Below are 20384 nucleotides of genomic sequence, written 5' to 3' on the forward strand. Positions count from 1 at the left end.
ATAAACTCAAAATGGATTAGAGACCTTAATGTAAGACTGGACACTATAAAACTCTTAGAGGAAAACATAGGAAGAACACTCTTTGACATAAATCACAGCAAGATCTTTTTGAATCCACCTCCTAGAGTAATGGAAATAAAAATGAAAATAAACAAATGGGACCTAATGAAACTTCAAAGCTTTTGCACAGCAAAGGAAACCATAAACAAGACGAAAAGACAACCCTCAGAATGGGAGAAAATATTTGCAAATGAGTCAACAAAGGATTAATCTCTAAAATATATAATTATCTCATGAAGCTCAATATTAAAGAAACAAACAACCCAATCCAAAAATGGGCAGAAGACCTAAATAGACATTTCTCCAAAGAAGACATACAGATGGCCAAGAAGCACATGAATATCTGCTCAACATCACTAATTATTAGAGAAATGCAAATCAAAACTACAATGAGGTATCACCTCACAGCAGTTAGAATGGGCATCATCACAAAATCTACAAACAATAAGTGCTGGAGGGGGTGTGGAGAAAAGGGAACCCTCTTGCACTGTTGGTGGGAATGTAAATTGATACAGCCACTATGGAGAACAGTATGGAGGTTCCTTAAAAAACTAAAAATAGAACTACCACATGACCCAGCAATCCCAGTACTGGGCGCATACCCAGAGAAAACCATAATTCAAAAAGACACGTGCACCCCAATGTTCATTGCAGCACTATTTGCAATAGCCAGGTCATGGAAGCAACCTAAATGCCCATCAACAGACGAATGGATAAAGAAGATGTGGTACATATATACAATGGAATATTACTCAGCCATAAAAAGGAACGAAACTGGGTCATTTGTAGGGACGTGGATGGATCTAGAGACTGTCATACAGAGTGAAGTAAGTCAGAAACAGAAAAATGAATATCACATATTAATGCATATATGTGGAACCTAGAAAAATGGTACAGATGAACCGGTTTGCAGGGCAGAAATTGAGACACAGATGTAGAGAACAAACATATGGACACCAAGGGGGGAAAGTGGCAGGGGGTGTTGGTGGTGGTGTGATGAATTGGGAGATTGGGATTGACATGTATACACTGATGTTTATAAAATGGATGAATAATAAGAACCTGCTGTATAAAAAAATAAAATAAAATGCAAAAATTAAATAAATAAATAAATAAAGTGAGACTAAAAAAAAACCAAGTAGGACTTGCACTTTTTTAAGAAACATTATATTTGTAAGGAAAATCTCCGTTTGTAAGGGCATCTCCCTCTCTGACTCTGGAATCGGAGGATGACCAAATCTCCAGAAACTTATCAACGGAATGGGCAAAGACTTAAATCTGTAACAAAATCATCCTTGTTTACTGTGCTTTTCATGCAACCTCTCTTAACTGACTCTCCTCATCCTTGACTTCCTTTTTTCTTTAGCTGAGGATGGTATTTAAGGTAAGGGCTTCAGCCATTTTGACAGGTTACTCAGTTTTCCTAGGTCTCTCCCATGTATGTATACATGTTATTAAACTTTGATCTTCTCCTGTTTAAAAAAAAAAAAATAGCATCAGAAACAAGGCAAAGACACCAAGAATGTCTTTGTTGCATATTGTTGCATAGATGCAAAGAATGTTGTAAATTCATGTCCCTGTGCCCAAGGAGGGACACCCCTGGTCACCTAGGCTTGCTTCTCTGTTAGCTGGTGTGGGTAAGCTTTTTGGCAAAGGCAGTCCTTCTCACTAATTATTTAAAATGTTATAAGCCCAGAGCAAGAAAGATTTTGTCACCTCCAAGCAGAAGAAGAGTTATTATATAATCTTAGAAATTTGATTTCAAGGCATCTCAGAGTTGCTCTGATAAAACTTCCCACACAGTACAGACATTCTTTCCAGAGCTAGTCCTCCACACCCTACTTGAATTCCTCAAGTGTTAGGAAAGTCACAATTTCCTGAGACAGCCCATTCTATTTTAAGCACCTATTAAGACAAAGTTCTTTCTCATAATAAGCTGAAATCTATCTCCCACCCACTGAGCCAGATTTTCCCTCTAGAACCACACCCCTAACCTGTTTTCTCCTTCCTCTACGGTTGGGTGCTGTGTTTGTTTACAAGGCCAGGCTTTAGAATCAGCTGGACTTGAGTTCAACTGTCAGCTGTTTCCCTTGCCATCTGCGTAAACTTAGGCAAGCCTAACGCTCGAAGAATCAAAATTTTCAACTATAATACTGGAGTCATCGTACCTGCCTTACAGAGTTGTGAAAATCAGAGAAGGTAGTATACATAAAGTGCATGGCACAGCGTCTGACACATAGTATGTTACCAATAAATGAGATCTGGCTTTATTATTTTGCTTGACAGCCTTTCAGACATTTGCAAGCATCTTATTTTTCTATATAGTCTTCTCCAAGCTGAGCATCTCCTTCAATTGTACTTCAGAATATGGCAAAAATTATTCTTTCCAGATCTGGATACTACTCTGGTTTACAGCTTAAGTTTGCATTTAGGGGCTAGTTTAAATTATACCTGGTAAACACTTCCTGATACAACTGGCAGTTTACCTATTCCCAGAAACTGGGAGGCATTTCCTCTAATAAATAAAACTGGATAGAAAAGTAGCTTATCTGAGCAACTCTACCGGAAGCCTGCCTGTTCCTCCTGACTGCACCCTGGTTCAATATCACATGTCTACACTTTTAGAGGAGAATGCCTTTTTCTCATTTGTCTGTCTCCAGAGAAGTCACTTTTGCTAGTATTGTCCCATCTTTTAGTCTACCTCTTGGAGGTGAAGTGAGTTACCTAGTGGATAGGCAACATCCACTAGCCAAGTTTCTCATCAGAGTGGAACTAATCTAACAAGGTCTTGAGCCCAAGAGATGTGGTATCTTTCTCCTTCCTCTCCACTTGGACTAGCGAGAGCCAGTTGACCTGCTTATTCCAAGGACTAGACTGGAAGGGCGGGCGGTAGTAAGCCCATCTCGGCCCTCACATTAAGTTACATCCTCTAACTTAGCCTTTATCCATATAGAAGTGATATTGTGGTTCACCATTTGCACACTTTATGTTCTTATGTATCACATGGTCCAAAACTCAGTGAGTGAAGAGAGGCACTATTTCCTGGCCACCTCCAGACCTCGGTATGTCCTGACCATAATGTGGAAATAGTCCTACCACATGAGTGCTGATGTTCAAGGAAGACTGAGGGCTGCTCTCACCTCTGCCTGCTCCACCCCCAGCAGGAGTTCTCTTTCTACAACCAGCCAGAGAGCAACTATGAGAGGGACAGAAACAGAAGGAGACCTGGTAGGTTGTAGATTTTTACATGCTCCATCTCTTCACTGTCAAGAAGCTAAGTAATAGGGGGTCAGAGAAGATCCTATTTCAGTGCAACAGACTTAGCAATAAATGACTTCCAGACACTAGAAATTGCACAAGGACCTACTCATTTTAACCTGCAGTCCAGGTGTAAGTTCTGAAAAAGAGATAAAATCCACGAGTAAGTAGAGAGCAGCACAAATGGCAAACAATGGAATCCTGTGCATTGACAAGCACTGGATAGATTTCTCATGATAAGATTTTTTTAATGCCAGATGTTCACAGCTCAGCTTCCTTTAGGGGTAGCTATGTGACCTACTTCTGACCTATGAGATGGGAGACATCTTTAGGGGAGCTCTTAGACTTTCCTGTCTCATGAAAAAGAGAGGCAAGCAAGCAGAAGCTGTTTCCCTCTCTTCTGCTTTGGGTGCTGTCGTGTGATTACAGCAGCCATCTTGGAACCATCACCCAACAACACTGAGGCTGATGAAGCAGAAGGATGCAAAGAACCTGGGCACTTGATGACATCAAGATGCTACTGAACAAATTCTGGAAACTACCTACAGACTTCTCAATTGTGTGAGGATGAAGCGTCATCATTGTTTAAGCATTTTTAGTTAGGTAGTCTATTACTTGTAGTTGAACATATCTTAACTGTTCCAAACCCTAGGCCCCTCTTTATAACATCTTTCTTTTGCTTACACTTTTTAAATATAGATGAGTGTACTATTTACAATAGCCAGGACATGGAAGCAACCTAAGTGTCCATCGACAGATGAGTGGATAAAGAAGGTGTGGCACATATATACAATGGAATATTACTCAGCCATAAAAAGAAACGAAATTGAGTTATTTGTAGTGAGGTGGATGGACCTAGAGTCCGTCATACAGAGTGAAGTAAGTCAGAAAGAGAAAAACAAATACCGTATGCTAACACATATATATGGAATCTAAAAAAAAAAAAATGGTTCTGAAGAACCTAGGGGCAGGACAGGAATAAATACATAGACATAGAGAATGGACTTGAGGACATGGGGAGGGGGAAGGGTAAGCTGAGACGAAGTCAGAGATTGGCATTGACATATATACACTACCAAATGTCAAATAGATAGCTAGTGGGAAGCAGCTGCATAGCACAGGGAGATCAGCTCGGTGCTTTGTGACCACCTAGAGGGGTGGGAGGGAGATACAAGAGGGAGGGGATATGAGGATATATGTATACGTATAGCTGATTCACTTTGTTATACAAGCAACTAACACAACAATGTAAAGCAATTATACTCCAATAAAGATGTTAAAAAAATTAAAAAATTAAAAACATAGGTGATGTATAAATACACATACATATAAATGTATGTCAATATATACTTTCTGGCTATAATTATGTACAATCAAATATACATAGGAAAAGAGATTTTTAAAAGTAGATGAGTACAGTAAAATGCTAAGAGTGGTAATGAGTGATATAATTTCTTCTACGTTTCTATATTTTACAAATTTGCTATGAAAACAGACATTAATCTGCACATAGAAAAACACACTTTATTTTCAAGAAATAAAACTTTCATAGGGGCAGATTTTTTTGTAGTAATATCAGAATTCAACCATGCCAACATTTCATAGAACTTTCATTTGGCTAAAAGCAGAGTATCCACTATAGCATTACTATACAAAGGAGGCTACGTACTTATCTACTACATGAGAATAGAAAAATGGGAAGTGAGCCTAATTTATACCAGGAAAGATTAAAAACTAAAGCACTTTCTGTTGAATAAAAATAACAGGAGGCTGGGCTAGCTAGCTGATCTTCAGGGCTACCATCCAGTGAACTGACAAGAAGTAAAGACATTCCCACAGTTGTTCCTCCCAGGATTTTAGCAAAATTGCATGACCATTGATTAGCAATGTTTAAGGGTTTTAGAAATCAAAAACACACAGCTTTACTATGCAAGACCGTGAGCAAAAAAGTATATATGTAATTACTGAATATATGTTCAGTAATTTGACCTTGAATTTAAAGTAGTAATTAGGACTGAAACTTATTGCTGCTTTTGTCAGTGTGAACAGAGCTTGGATAACAGGAATATAAATCTCCCCCAAATGACAGCATGTGATTTATACACATGGCTCATAATCCCATACATTATTACTCTGGGATATCCTTTGGCAAGATATGAGTTGGGAGATAGGATTTATTCTCAGTCTGTTCCATTAAGAGGAAAATATATGTGCAAGGAAAGGATCAAATCTTTTTTCTCTCAAAATTACTGTCTTCAACTATAAACATATATTAATTATTTAGTATATTTCAGGTAACTGGTTACTAAAAGATAAAAGGCAGTATTTGCTCTACAAAAATAAAGAAATGAAAAATAAACCAAAAAAATCTTTCCCATCTAGTTTTGAAGATGCCACACACAGTAAAACAGAGGGAATACAAGGGAATATGTGGTACAATCAAAGAAGTGCAGGAGTTCTGTTGGGGCAGAGCTTATGGCTGGGGGAGCTCTGATGAGCGGGGGAGAAACAAAGTGAGCCTTCCTGGAAGGAAGGATGAGGGTTGGGTAAGTGATGAGACACGAGGGGACTCCAGGAAGGTCCTTGAATGAACAAGTTACAGACACAGAACATGGGCCACGTTTAGAAGGCAGTGTAGAGACCAACTAGGCTATAGTGAAGGATGCAAGTAGGGGAGAGAGAGATTGGGGAAATTAGGGAACGGTCCCGTAGTCATGGAGGGAATTCCACACTTAACTAAAAACTCTGATTTTGTCCTACAGTACAGTAGTTACCATCTCATGCTCTGGAGTCAGACAAAGGTTTGAATCCCAGCGCCACCATTTAGGTTGCCACATGACCTTAGGCACATTAATTACATTTTCTCCTTTACTTTTTCCCTTCCTTCTTTCTTTCCTTCCTTCTCACCTCCCTTCCTTCTTTTTTTTTTTTTCCAAGTTTGACTTCACTTTTTTTAACTTTTCATTACAAAAAATTTCAAAGATACGTACAAGTGAACTATGCAATACATCCCATGTACCCATTGTTCCCCTTCAATAACCTTCGACATCTGACATCCCTTCTTTCATCTACAACCTTCCCACTCCCTCCCCGCTATCCTCCTTACCTATAGCACTAGGCCTGATGTGATTAAGCATCTGGGGAAACTCTATGTGTGGCGCCTATTTAAGGAGTCCCTGCAGGTGGGAAGAGTTAGGAAAGGATATCCAAGGAGGACCCATGTGAAAGCAGCATTGCCCTTAGGTTGGAGATACTGGGGTCCCAAGCTGGGTCTCATGCTTTAAAGGGCTTGCTCCCACCTGCCTCCGGCGTCTCCCCTTCCCACACGGAAAGGGGTCCCAAGGAGATGTGCAAATCCAAAGCCTGTGCCTCCTTCAACAGGCCTGGTTCCTGGGGCCCCGGAATTCCCTGCCTAAATGTCTTGAGGTCACTACCAGGACATGCTCTACCCTGTATGTGCACCACTACCTGCTGGCAAGGTGGCTGGTTGAGAGGTGGATGGGGGCAGAGCTTGGACCTGTGGGCTGAGTCCACGCACACATGTGGAGGCCCCTCAGCACGCTGACTGCGAGAGGAGAGGCAGAAGGAAAGGCGTTGTTTCTGCAGACCAAGAGCTCTCTTCCGGAGATCCATTCTTGCCCCCATGCCCCACAAACAATAAGGGCAGCGCTTTAAAAGTGAGGAACGTCTCTAATTTTCCTCAACGTTCTTGAATTTAAATTTATGCTACTGATGCCCTTTGTCAGGTCAGCCCCTAGGACTGCCAAAGACCCAGACGAGCAGTGTCTGAGTACCTGGAAGAATGGAATAAGAGGTCACACGTGAAACAAGGAAGTTGGCCAATACAGTTGTCATCAGAATAACAGAGTTCCATTAAACCAGGAGGCCAGGGCAGACCAACATTTCCTTGGTAAGCAGATCTTTTCAAGGGCTTTCTCTATTAGAGAGTCAAAACCCTATAGTATTTAAAAAACAAAACAAAACAAACGAACCTGTGAATGCTTCTGTACCTCTGTACAAAACAGAATTATTGTTTAAGCACATATTTCATTTTGGAAGAAGGAAAGTGCTACAAGTAATACCTATTACATCCTAGAATTTAGCCATTAAAGTACAAGGATGAAACGTAAAATAGATAGCTAGTGGGAAGCAACCGCATAGCACAGGGAGATCAGCTCGGTGCTTTGTGACCACCTAGAGGGGTGGGATAGGGAGTGTGGGAGGGAGGGAGATGCAAGAGGGAAGAGATATGGGAACATATGTATATGTATAACTGATTCACTTTGTTATAAAGCAGAAACCAACACACCATTGTAAAGCAATTATACTCCAATTAAGATGTTAAAAAAAAAAAAAAAGTCCAAGTATGGTGCAGGGGGAGAGTGTGCTAAATGTCTTAACAGGCATATACCTAAAGAAAAAAAGTAGAAAAGGCAAAGTAGGGCAGCCCAAAACAGCAATTAGGAATTTTCATTCCTGAGTGGATAATGTGTAGTTTCATTTAAACAGGAACACAATCTTCATTAACTTAATCTGTAAAAGCAGTAACTCCAACTCCCAGCTATTGCCCGAGTAAGGCATTTTTAGACACATCATTGCTACTTCGAAATTAAAAGTGAATCAGTCCTGTGGAGTTAATTACCAGTAAATACAACCTGAAGTAGTTCTCCCACATGGCACTGAACTAGCATAAGATGTTCTCAGTGTTAGCCAGAAGCACTGCAATGTATCAGATACTTGAAAAGCTAAGTTTATAGACTTTGCAGCCGTTTATAGGAATAGCGGGGAAAATCGTTAGTAGCACCCACAGTGAGAAACATGGATAAAGGCCTAATTAAAAGAAGATCTTTTTGACAGAGATTTAGACAAGCGTCCCCCAGCCCCACCCAAAAAAAATTCAGCTCTCTGTTGTTGCAGCCTATTCCCCAAATCAGTTATACTTACAAAAAGGAAATTACACTTATTTCTTTTCAATGCTGGCATATGGATCCTATTTAGTTATAAAAGGTAGAAATAATTTTAGAAACTAAAAGTAAAATTAAATAAAGCCAGAACAAAGAAATTACTTTCATCATCAATGCTTCAGGATACAGTGTCATCTGCTTCAGCGTTCTCGAGGAGGTATGCAAGAAGATCAGAGACCGAAGAAAAAAACTCGGAGGAATAGTTGTCTGAACTTTAATTAAATATTTGAATCAAGAAAAATGGGAACAGATGAAACCTTAGTAAGAGAGAAATGGTGCATGCACAAAGGGGATAGATTAATAAAATGACTGCTGATCTATTATTGGTAATAAACACATTTGTTTTGTTTTGTTTTTCTACAAACATGTCAAAGTTTCCTGCAACTCCCATAATTATTCAAACGCACAAGTGTTCCCACTATCCTGGCTTACAAATGTCCAGGAGGCCAACAAAGCAAGCTGTTTTGGTTCCTGAATTACACAGTTAATTGAGGCTGTTCAGCCCCAGATTTGATGTAGTGAACAGTCAGAATTGCTGGTAGCTGAGTATCTTATTACTTTACTCTCATTTTTATTTTCTAAAGTGATTTCACACAATTTTGCATTTCAAATATTTCTAAATAAATTTAGTAAACCAGAGATGAAAATGGCAAGCCTCAAATCATATGTTTTAGAACAGATTCCCATTTGAACTGTTCATTTTATATAACTGAGTTTATTACACCTTCTTTAACAGATATGATATTAATGGTAAGTGTCATGGTAATACATAAAAAACACTGTTACTTTCTAATGTGTGACTTGTCTAAACCCTAAAAAGAGCACAGGTGGCTTTGCAGAGCCAAATCATATTATTGATCCATCTTGACCATGGTTCATTTGCAAGATAAAGTCCCACCTGGGAGTCTTCTCATAAATTGGGTCAAGATAAGAAGAACTCTAGGTAGCCAGAGGTGTCTCTGTGTCTCTTTTCAAATAATTGATGGCCACTTCTTCTGGTGTGTGGAAGAAGTAAAATGTCCTTGTCAAATGGGTATTGCTTTAGTACCACATGCCCAATAAGTTCTAGCATCTAGGAGAGCATGCAATAGAGGTTAATATTAGCTATGCAGTCATGGTATTATTAGTGTTTAATTATATCATGTGCATTGAGATATTTTAAATGTTAAAGAGAAAACAGGACTTATTCTCCTTAGCAACCATTAGAGTACAGAATGTTCACAGCTGCAATCACACTCATAAGGCAGGTTAAATTGATGACAAAATGAGGGTAGCAACTAATGTGCATGCTATAGAAAACCTGAAAGTGGTACCTAAAATAGATAGCCCCCTTATGTTTTCCAAAAATCCCATAGCTGGCTCAGACCATCAATCAACACAATGGAAATCTGTCGCTTAAACACTCAATGCCGATTTTCAGTCTTAGAAGTGCAAAGGGGGGGGGGGGTGTAAAATAATAAATATGGGGGTTTTCCCCCTCACTGGCTAAGATTCTATCTCATTGGGGAATGATTTTACTTTATAAAAACCCTTTTAAAAATAAAGGGCTTAAGGTCTTAATGGCAACTCATACTGGTGTGCACATCTGTGGCTTCATTCTTCAGGTTAATATACAAAGGCTAAATTATAGCAGAAGCATCATCGAAGGTAGGTTACTTTCTAAAATGCTTCATAAATATTATTTCCTTCAATATTATTTCCTTTGGCTCATGCACACTCAAGGCGCTTCATATATATTATAAGATGATGAAGGTGGGAATGGTAATTATGTTATCGAAGCTGTTTTTCCAAAACAGTGTTGAAAGAAATTAACCGGTTCTTTCAAAATGTCAGTGTGCAAGTTGCTGAAGTTTCCCGGTGTTTTGACTTTAGGATTTCTCCAAAACACGAGAACAAAGGGTAAAAATCAGGTGGCCGTCGAAAATGACTTCGCGGACCCCCTGTATACGGAAACCTCGGTTCAGGTATCCCACTGGGGTCGAAGGCGAAATCTTCGCACCGATATATTATTGAGCTTCACCCGCAGGAGTCTTCGTTCAGGCCGGGGATGCTTTCCAAGATCACGAGGCGGTGGTGCCCAAGGGCGATGGAAGCTGGGAATCTCCGCTTCCCGCCCGCCCTGCCCGGGTCACCAGTGCTGGCCTGCGGCGCGAGTGCCCAGCTGCGCCTGGGACACCGCAGGCACAGCCGTGGCGGCGGCGGCAGCGGCCGCCGCGTCGCCGATGCCGGGCAGGACGGAGCGCACGGAGCGGCGGAACTCCTCGTTCCTCCACGTGTAGAGCAGCGGGTTGAGCGCGGACAGAGCGCAGCACAGGAGCCAGCTGGCCGCCTGCACACCCCAGGGCACGGGCAGCGAGAAGCCGCTGGCCAGGCTCACCCACACCAGCGGCTGCGTGGCCAGCAAGAAGACGCAGCAGAGCAGCAGCACCGACAGGCCGCTGAGACGCCGCTGCGCCCGCCGCGGGTGCAGCGCTGGGGGCAGGGGCTGGGCCTGAGCCGGGTGCGCGGCACCAGCCGGGCCTGGCGCGTGAGGGGCGCCCGGGAAGGCGGCGGCGGCGGCGCAGCCGGGCAGCTGGTGTAGCAGGTGGAAGTTGAGGACGCTGACCCGCTTGACGCTGACGCGCACGCGGCGCACGATGCCCAGGTAGCAGTGCAGCAGCAGCGCCGTCTGCGCCAGCAGCGCCGCGGCGGCCAGCAGCGCCGGGTAGTGGACGCGCGGGGTCGCGGCGCCGGGACGCGGCGCCCAGGGCGGGAGCAGCAGCACGAGGCCCAGGGCGAGTGCCCAGGACAGCGCCAGCATGCCGGCCGTGTGGCGCCGCTGGTACAGCGCCTGGTAGGTGGCGGGCGCCCGGGTGATGAGCAGGTAGCGGTTCAGGGCCACCAGGCAGTGGGACAAGAGGGACACGGTGAGCCCGAGGCCCAGCAGCCCGCCCCGCAGCAGGCGGTAGCTCCCCCCGGCGCCGTCCCAGTCCCCGGGGGGCTCCGCGGAGCCCGCGGGCAGGAGCCCGAGCACCGCCTCCTGCGGCATCCAGAGGGCGCAGACGCTGAGGTCGGCGGCGCAGCCGTTCACGATGAAGGCGTTGCTGGTCGTCTGCAGCTTTCGGAAGGACGACACGAGATAGATGACCATGCCGTTGGCCAGCGTGCCCCCGATGGCCAGGCCTGAGTACAGGAGGGACACGGGGATGCGCCGGCCCGCCCACGACTCCTCTTCCTCGCAGAGCAGCAACAGCGATCCCCCGGTGGCGGAGGAAGTGGACGTGGAAGAGTTGGTCATTCTGGCCAACTCTTCACACCTCTCTGGCTAGCGTCGGCTTCTCGCAGCGCGGCCCATCCTGACACCCGCCTGCAGAGAGGGCAGAGACATCCCTTCAGCCCTCTGCCACCGACACAAAAGGCTGAAGCAGAATAATGGGCTGGGGGAGGGGTAGAGACGGAGCTCTAGGAGAACGGGGGTGGCAAACGACAGGTGCCTGCCTGGGAAATGTCTCTAGTGCCAGGCGAAGGGCCTCTTTACATTCAGCAAGCACCAGGGAAGCCCTAGGACAGAGCAATACAGAGAACAGTTTCCCCTTCTCCCCCCAAAACACACACATAGACACACACACGGGAATGGCAGATGGAGCCCCTAGTTTCCAGGAAAAAGCAGAGATATCCCACCTGGGAAAAATACCAGGGGAAAGGGGTTGGGGGTATCTTACTTTGGGGCTGGTCCTTAGCTGGCAGTAGCAGAGGGAGGGATGCCAGGAAATACCTCCTCAGCAGCAGCATCCGTGGTCCCGAAATCAATAGAAGGAACTCATCTGGGATCAGTGCCAGGAGCAAGTACCTCCTTCTCCAACGCGGCATCCACACACATGGCCCTAGGCAGAAACCAGCAGCCGCAGGGAGACTTCTCAGCTGGCAGCAGGGCTGGAGAAAGGGAAGTGGCAGGCTGCAAGCCCAGGCAGGTGGGCAGGTAGTCAGGCGGCAGCAGCAAGGATGCTTGGCTGCAAAAGCAGAAGCTCAGCTCAAGAGGAGAGCAAGCACCCCGTGCTCAGGAGCAAGAGTGGTGGCTGATGAGGGGAACCCACTCGAAGCTCTCTCCCTGCTCAATTATACATCACGCAGGGAAAAGGCAGCCTTTCCACACTTGCATGAATTATTCAATAGCTTCTAACTTGTGAAAGGGAAGAAAAATATCTTGCTCAGAAAGTCCTGTCATTAAACAAGTTTCTCTGTTTTTTCTCAGTCTCTCAATCGCCCTATTTTTCACTTTGCTTCATTTTTCTTTTCTTCTTTTTTTTTTTCCTTCCATCAATGCTAGAATAAAATTTAATATACCCCCAATGTATTTCATCCCAGTCTGATGCATCCTGGGGGTGAGTTTTTCTGAGAGAGAAATATACTCCTAATACCTAGGACTGATCTCTTCCATCCCACATTTTCAGGGAGAACTTATATTCTAATTGAAATTCACTTTTTCTTTGGTAAGGTGGGACGTGGCTCATTAGCCACACAAAATCCCCAAGTCTTCATTTCAATCGTAATTTCAGTTTTTTTCTCATCACCAAACTCCTTTCTAGAGTGTGGCTTCTGTTTCAGTAATGAAATAGAGGGTAAAAATGAAATGGCCGGAAGTTTACATACAAGTGGGTATCTGGGGGAAAGCAAGGGCCCTGAATGATCCACAGTTTAAGGGACAAAGTTGTCTCTTTACTGCAGAACTTTTAATCTTGTGGTCTGTCTTAGATGGAGATTTGCAGTCTGATGCTGGAATCTTCCTCATGGGAAATTTTTCATAAAAGTCATCACCTCCCACAAATCATTTTTCACCGGGAAAATCATTTATTTGAAAATTTAACTCAATATAGAATATGGTAATATGGCATAATAGAAAAAAATGCTAGGTGGGGTTTCAGGTCACCCGGGTTCTAAGCTGGGTGTCCACCAAATAAATGGCCTTGTGGTGGATTGTCTTCATTCTTGTCAAATAAGAAGTTTCACTCAGTGACTTCCAAGGCCCTTTCTGTTCGAACTTTCTATGAATCCTCATGCATAAATTTGACATTTCTCCACCCTAGTCTGACACCTGAAATATACCTACTCTGTCTAACGTGTAATGTAGTCAGTCTCAGGTCACATGGCAGCAGTTTTTTTCCAGTCTGTCCCTAAGGGTGCCTATTCAGGATGAAGCACAAAGTGCACCTCCTCTGCTCTCTGCTTCCCTCTCTCTCTTTCAAAGACAGTGTTAGTTAATGACAACTCTAAGGAGGGAGGGCTAAGTAGGACTTGATGGATTTGGTCCACTTAAGTGGTATCTAATAGTTGAGTTGGGGGATTTTTTGCCAGTGTCTTTTATCTGTTGTTATTTGTCTTAAGGCTTTGAGTACATCAAGCACAGCAAGCCTGCCAGAGATCCCTCTAATCATTTATAGTTAAAACTTGTTGAAATAAAAATTTCCTCTCACGTGACGGGGGAGGATTCAAGTTCCAGGTCCTTTGTCCCAGCTGCTGCCTTACGTGGAATGAGCGAAGTCCCTGCTGGGGGACTCCGGTGGCTTGCAGTCACACACTTCTGCCAAGACCCTCCCTTCTTTAGCCCTGGCCTGGAAAGGGACAAATTTTTGTTTGTTTGGGGGTTTGTTTTTGTTTTAAGCTACTGAATTTACATAATATAGGGTGGGAATTTTTTCTATCTTATTCCCAGCATCAAAACAGTACTCAATTATAATTAATATACTTAGTGAATCAACGAATGGATGCGTGTATAAATGATTTCATTTCTTTCCATGGTGAGACAGTAAATAGTTTTCATTAGCATCTCTTTCCTCCTACCCCGGCAGGAACTTGCTCTGTGAACTATGCCCTCTGATGCTTGTCCAATCTCTCTGCTCTCCACTGCTTGCTTTCCATTGGCCTTACAAAAATGCTGATTTCACGGCAATCCGATAAAGTTTCCCTGCACTTCACCTCCTTCTCAAGGTGCCTACACAGCTCACTCCCTTCCCTGGCAAAAGTGCTCTCTTTCTGTTTCTATTTCCTTTTCTCACATTGGATGCCCACCCCACACTGCTTTTGGCTCTCACCACTGAGACACTTTGCAACTGACCAAAGGTCTGCCCATATATAAAACTGCCTACTGGACACCTCCACATGGCTATTCTATGGGTATCTCAAACCCCAGATGTCCAAAACTGATCCCTTCCTCTTCTTTCCAAATCAGTTCCTCCTTCTCCTGTGTTCTCAGTGACCAGTATCACCAGTATCCTGGTGCCTAAGTCAGAATCCTAGCTATCACCCTTGATTCCTTATTTTCTCTCTTACTCCTGATATCCATCAATCACCAAGTGTCATCACTCTACCATATTAATTTTTTTTTATCTTTTCACTGATCTCTATTCACTTTGCCACTACCTGGCATCAGACAACCATCATCTCTTCTTTGAATTATCCCAACAAGCTCCTAACTCTATGTGCAATCTTACCTTCCTCCAGACAATATGATCTTTCCAAAACCAAAAGACATCACTTGACATATTAAATATATTTATTTTTATCTGTTTCCTACCCTCCACTCTAATATACATTCCTTGGAAAAAGGAGGTTTTACTTTGTTCACTACTATTATTGGCAGCTCCCAGAACAGCACCAGGCACATAGTAGACCCTTAATCAATATTTGTAGGAAAACTAGTAAGCAAATGTCACATTCTGCTTAAAACCTTTCAGTAGGTCACCTGTTGCCCTCAGGAGAATCATAAATATCATCATTGCTAATGATGTACACATACCGTATGTACCAAGCATTGTTTTGAGTATTTTTCATCTCTTATTTTATTTAGTCCTCGTGCCAGACCTACAAGGTAGCCAGGCTAGGGCCTAAATTTGCAGGCCAGGGCAGAAGTCCAGATACAAGTCCATAGGCCACATGTCTAAATATTTTAAAATTATAAATCAAGCTATCAAACTGTTAAATAAAACATGTTCTATTCTCCTATCTTGACAAATATGCTAGGAAGCCAGGCTCAAATTTAGAATTCTCGGATTTATAAATTGTTTCATGCCACTGGAATGTGACAACTCAGAGAGTTTGCCTCTGGCCCACAGTTTGCCCCAGTTTTTCCCCACTCTCTGTTCGACCATCACATGCCAGAGGGGCCTTATTTTAACATAGGACACGCCAGCCTGCCCATCTGAGTTTCATTCACATCCTTGTCACACAGCCACTCCTTGGCAGCATCTCAGACCTAGGGTGGTACCTGGAAGGCATAGTCAGTCATCAGAAGGGCAAAGCCAGAGAGGAGGTCCACACAGCTCATGGAAGTGCGTTCCTGGCGACCAGGCACAGAATTCTGGGGTCCTGGTAACGAACATGGTCTAGAAAGGGGATGTAAGGTTTAGGGAAACTTGTCCCCTTAAATCCATTTAATAGATGAGAAAACAGAGTCACAAAGAGGTTAAATAACTTGCCCAAGTTCAGCTAGGAAGTGACATAACTAAGATTCAAACCCACTACCCCATACTCAACCACTACACTATACCGCCTCCTTTGGTGAAGTTTAATATTCTTAACGTGGATTAGCTGATATAGATTAAGCTAATGTAACAAGGAGACCCAAAACTATAGAGGTTTTAAAAAATAATGAGCAGTCCAGATGGAAGACAGATCAACCCCCCAGGGCCACTGAGAAACCCAGGTATCTTCTTAGTGCTCCACCACCCCTTAGGGTGATGATAGTATTCAATTTATGCAGGATGGTCCCTGGCCAGCAGCAACTGCATCACTTGGAAACTTGTTAGAAATGATTCAGACCTCCTGAATCATAATTCCTGGTGATGGGGCCCAGTGATCTGTGTTTTAACGAGCCCTCCAGGTAACTCTGATGCGTGCTACAGTTCAAGAGCCAGTGCCCTGGGATGTTATCCTTGTCTACATGGCTGACATTGTTTCCCTGCTACCATGTCCACATTCCAGCTGGCAGGGATTGGATAAAAAGAAAGTGGGGTAGCCAGCTTTCTACTTAAGGATGTGAACTGAAAATTCCACTAATCACTTTTGCACACAACCCAGTGGCCAAAACCCCAGCAGTCACATGGCTGTCCTTGCTGCAAGAGAAGCTGGGACCACTCTAGCTCACATGCCCTACTAAAACTGGGGAGGGGCAGGAGAACCGAGAGAATGAACACTGGACAGTGGAGGGGGGCAGTTATCAGTTTTACGCAGGTTTAAACCTGCAAGTTTAAAACAAGACATTATGATTAGGGCCCTATAAACACAGTGCCTAGAGCATACCAGCTTTTTATTTTTTCATTTTTATTTTATTTTATTTTTTATTGAAGTACAGTTGATTTACAATGTTGTATTAATTTCTGCTGTACAGCAAAGTTTATTTGGCTATACATACATTCTTTTTTATGTTCTTTTCCATTATGGTTTATCTCAAGATATTGAATACTGCTGCCTATGCTATATAGTAGGACCTTGTTGTTTATCCATTCTATATGCAGTAATTTGCATCTGCTGACCCCAATCTCCCATTCCATCCCTCCCCCCCCCACCCCCCCACGGCAACCACAAGTCTGTTCTCTATGTCTGTGAGTCTGTTTCTATTTCATAGTTAGGTTCATTTGTGTCGTATTTTAGATTCCACATATTGGTGATATCATATGATATTTGTCTTTCTCTTTCTGACTTACTTCACTAAGTATGATAATCTCTAGGTCCATCATGTTGCTGTGTATGGCATTATTTCATTCTTCTTTATGGCTGAGTAGTATTCGATTGTGTATATGTACCACATCTTCTTTATCCATTCATCTGTCGATGGACATTTCGGTTGCTTCTGTGTCTTGGCTATTGTGAATAGTGCTGCTATGAACATAGGGGTGCATGTCTCTTTTTGAATTATACTTTCATGCCAGCTTTTTAATACCCTTTGAAAAGGTTTGGTATCTGAAAGAAAGAATTACTGGCTCTGAAAAACAAAAAGAAAACTTCGAAATAGAAAGGGACATGCTATTAAATAGTCAACTGCAATTCAACTCATTGTTATTCATAAATTAGTTTAAGGCGGAATCAGGATACATTTTCATGTTTGCTATGACGTGTGATGGGGCCTCCAAAAGTGCTGAGGTCTGCAGAAATCTTAAAACGGTCCCGCATCAATCCCCACGTGACCTCTTACACCCTCACCTCTCCACCGCATCCTCACTCACCTCTGCTCCGACCATGCTGCGGGCATGCCCTTCCTGAGTGTGGCCCAGCCTCTCCTCTCCTTCCCAGCCGGGCATCTCTATGTGTTCAGTGCATGCTATCCCCATGGCTGTCTCTCGACAATCTGCCCCCACTCTTGCCCAGCTAAGTCCTACTCAGCTTCCAGGTATGAGCTCAGGCTTCACCTCATGCAAGGAGTCTTTCTTGATCTCCACGAGCGAGTGTCCAGCCTGGGTGCCCCCAAAGCACCCGAGTATATCCCAGCCGCAGCCAGGCTTCCCGGCTATGTTTATTCCCTCTCCAACCCGTAAGCTAGTCCAGGGCCAGGCTCTGTTTTTGATCAGAGTGCCTGACACATTGGAAATACTTAAACATTTGTTGACTGAATAGGTCCCTTGGGAACCTTTGATATGTGGGATCAAAATTTCTATCTCAATTTGCTTCTCAAGAGATACAACCAGCCTCAGTCAAGCTGCAAAGCATTGTGATTTTTCTCAAACACTTTAAAAGCTTCATGTAACCATATCTTCATGCTTTATGTCACCAGATTTTCTTTAAATAGAACTTTTGTTCCTAACAACCCCTCCTCATATAACCTCACTCATGACAGGATCCAGTGTGGATTTTCTAGTACTCAATTTCATAATCCACCAAAACAAGATCTAGCAACTGTCTCGAGTGCTTTGCGAAATCAAGGGGTAAGTGGCAGCACTGACAAAGTGCTCATTTCCTGTGCCTTTCCCGTCTGCTGTCAGCCAAGCCACCGAGCAGCCTCACTAAGCACAACACGGAGGCAGTCTAAAATCCCATTTCAAATCCCAGCTGTACTTCCTCGGATCTTGGTCTCTCAGAAGTAACACAACTGGGAGTCGTGTTGGTATGGGCCAGTTTGGACTGTAGAAGAGATTTTTTAAAGAGCAACAGCTTTTGATGTTTCACAGCCAAACTTAGGAATAATTCAACTGCATGCGAGCATTCTACCGTTACCACAAAGCTCAATGGTCGAGTTTTGAGAAATTAAGAATTTAGAGAATTATGAAGCTGAAAATGACCTATAGTTTGTTCTATCCTGAAGCCCTTTACCTGGGGTACGTGAGACCATGTCATGATGGTCCTCAACTTTTCTCCTGCCCTCAGAGAGATTCTCTATTTCCTCCTCAGTGACGTCAGCTCACTATAGTAAAGTGATCGGGGCGGGGGGTACCGCGGAGCATGGTTCTCAGCTGGGGGCTAGTTTGCCCCCCAGGGTACATTTGGCAATGTCTAGAGACATTTTTGGTTGTCACAACTTGGGTGGGGCAATGTTATTGGCATCTAATGGATAGAGCCAGGGATGCTGCTAAACATCTCCCAAGGCCCAGGACAGACCCCTGGGACAAAGAATCATCCAGCCAGAGAGGTTAAGAGCTCAGGGTCAAATCCAAGGCCTGTTTGTTATTAGCATGTGACCTCAGGCAAGTGATTTCACCTTTACAAACCTCAGTTTTCTCATTTGTAAATTGAAGATCATGTCAACTACCTCTGAGGAGTCACATAATGATTAAATTTATGCAAACGGCTTCATGAAGTGGTCATCTTATAAGTGTGCCACACCTATCGGTGACAAAGATGATTCCCTGCACCGGGCGGGGAGTGGAGGGTGCCCCTTAGTGGAACAGATCTGAATGGGAGGGGGTATGAAACATGGTTTAGATGAGCCGTTTCTCTCGCTTTGAGCGTCACTGCCATAGGAAGTCCCTGTAAGCTCGTTACGGGAACTGTCACCCTCCCTAAATTTGTGTGCAAAAATGTATGTGTGTATTTGTGTATTTTTCTGGAGAAAAGATTGAAGAATTATATTAGCTGCTCAAAGGAGACTGTAATCTCAAAAGGGTTAAGGACCATTGATGTCATCCAGTCTCCTCACTTAACAAAAAAGAAAATTGAAACCCAAAGAGAGTGAATGACTTACTTACACATGTAGTGACGGATCTATGTCTCGAACCAAGTTGTCCCATGACACTAAGACAGCTGGCTCCACTGAGGTGGGGTAAGAGATAAATTGTGTTTACCTCATAACAAAATAACTTCACAGCAAAACAACGTAATAAACACAATTCCTCTTTCTAGTCTTATCAACTTATAAATCTCTGTTTGTCTTTTCAGTTAATTGAACTGTGATCTTCAAATCTCCTGTACCAAAACCAATCGGGTCTGGGTCAGAGTTACCGTCTGGGCCCGGAAATCTGCGTTTTAACAGGAGATTCTTTCTTACACTAGTATTTGAGAATCACTGCAGTGGAGGACATATAGACTGTTCTTGTTAGTTTCTGAGTGTTGATTTGTAAAGTTGCCAAGGCATTGCTTTTCTGAACTACATTTTCAGCTTTTCCAGGAAAACCAATTTGAACTAAAATTGCTTTGGTTTGGTCTCTGTCCAGAAGTGACTTTTTTCCAGTAAGCGGTTTAATATAGTTTATTTTTTAAATCTGCTTAAAAAATATTTCTGTCTGAAAGAGATGGAAACTGGATGGAGAGAGTTTCATGTTGTCAAGTGTTTAGGAATTATGTTAGGTAGTTTTAGTGATGAGATCAAATTACTTTAAGAGAGCGCTGTGTGTGTGTGTGTTTTCACATATCACTGAAAAGAAAAAAAAATCATACATTTTTGGGGGTCTGATCACAATTATCATTCTTAATGATGATGGTAAGCAAGATTGACAAGATCAGGAAAGAAATAACAAGAAAAATCTAAGAAATTTCCTTATAATTTTAAAGTCTAAATTAGATTAGGGTACAAGACAACCAGAAGCTGCTACTCTATTTATGCCTCATCTAGGCAATCAGTGGTGGTTAGAAAAACTAATATTTTCTATTTTCCTCATCTCAGAAATAAGGTGCCCAATTCCCATCAATTTCCAGAAGCCC

At 43.2% G+C, this 20384-nt stretch overlaps 2 protein-coding genes across 3 annotated transcripts in view; one reads left to right on the forward strand and one right to left on the reverse strand.

Moving 5' to 3' along the window:
• Positions 1-20384, forward strand: part of LOC309656428 (uncharacterized protein) — a 467714-nt gene that overhangs the window by 350598 nt on the left and 96732 nt on the right. The gene's annotated exons all lie outside the window — the stretch shown is intronic.
• On the reverse strand, positions 1297-18633 carry GPR88 (G protein-coupled receptor 88). The gene is made up of 2 exons (XM_082452594.1): positions 11984-18633; positions 1297-11628 (listed from the first exon to the last, which is right to left on the reverse strand). The coding sequence occupies exon 2, from the start codon at positions 11557-11559 to the stop codon at positions 10411-10413; it is 1149 nt and encodes a 382-aa protein (XP_082308720.1). The 5' UTR covers positions 11560-11628; positions 11984-18633; the 3' UTR covers positions 1297-10410.

The sequence above is a fragment of the Balaenoptera physalus genome (assembly GCF_965194825.1).
Source record: "Balaenoptera physalus genome assembly, chromosome: 1".
NCBI classification, from domain to species: domain Eukaryota; kingdom Metazoa; phylum Chordata; class Mammalia; order Artiodactyla; family Balaenopteridae; genus Balaenoptera; species Balaenoptera physalus.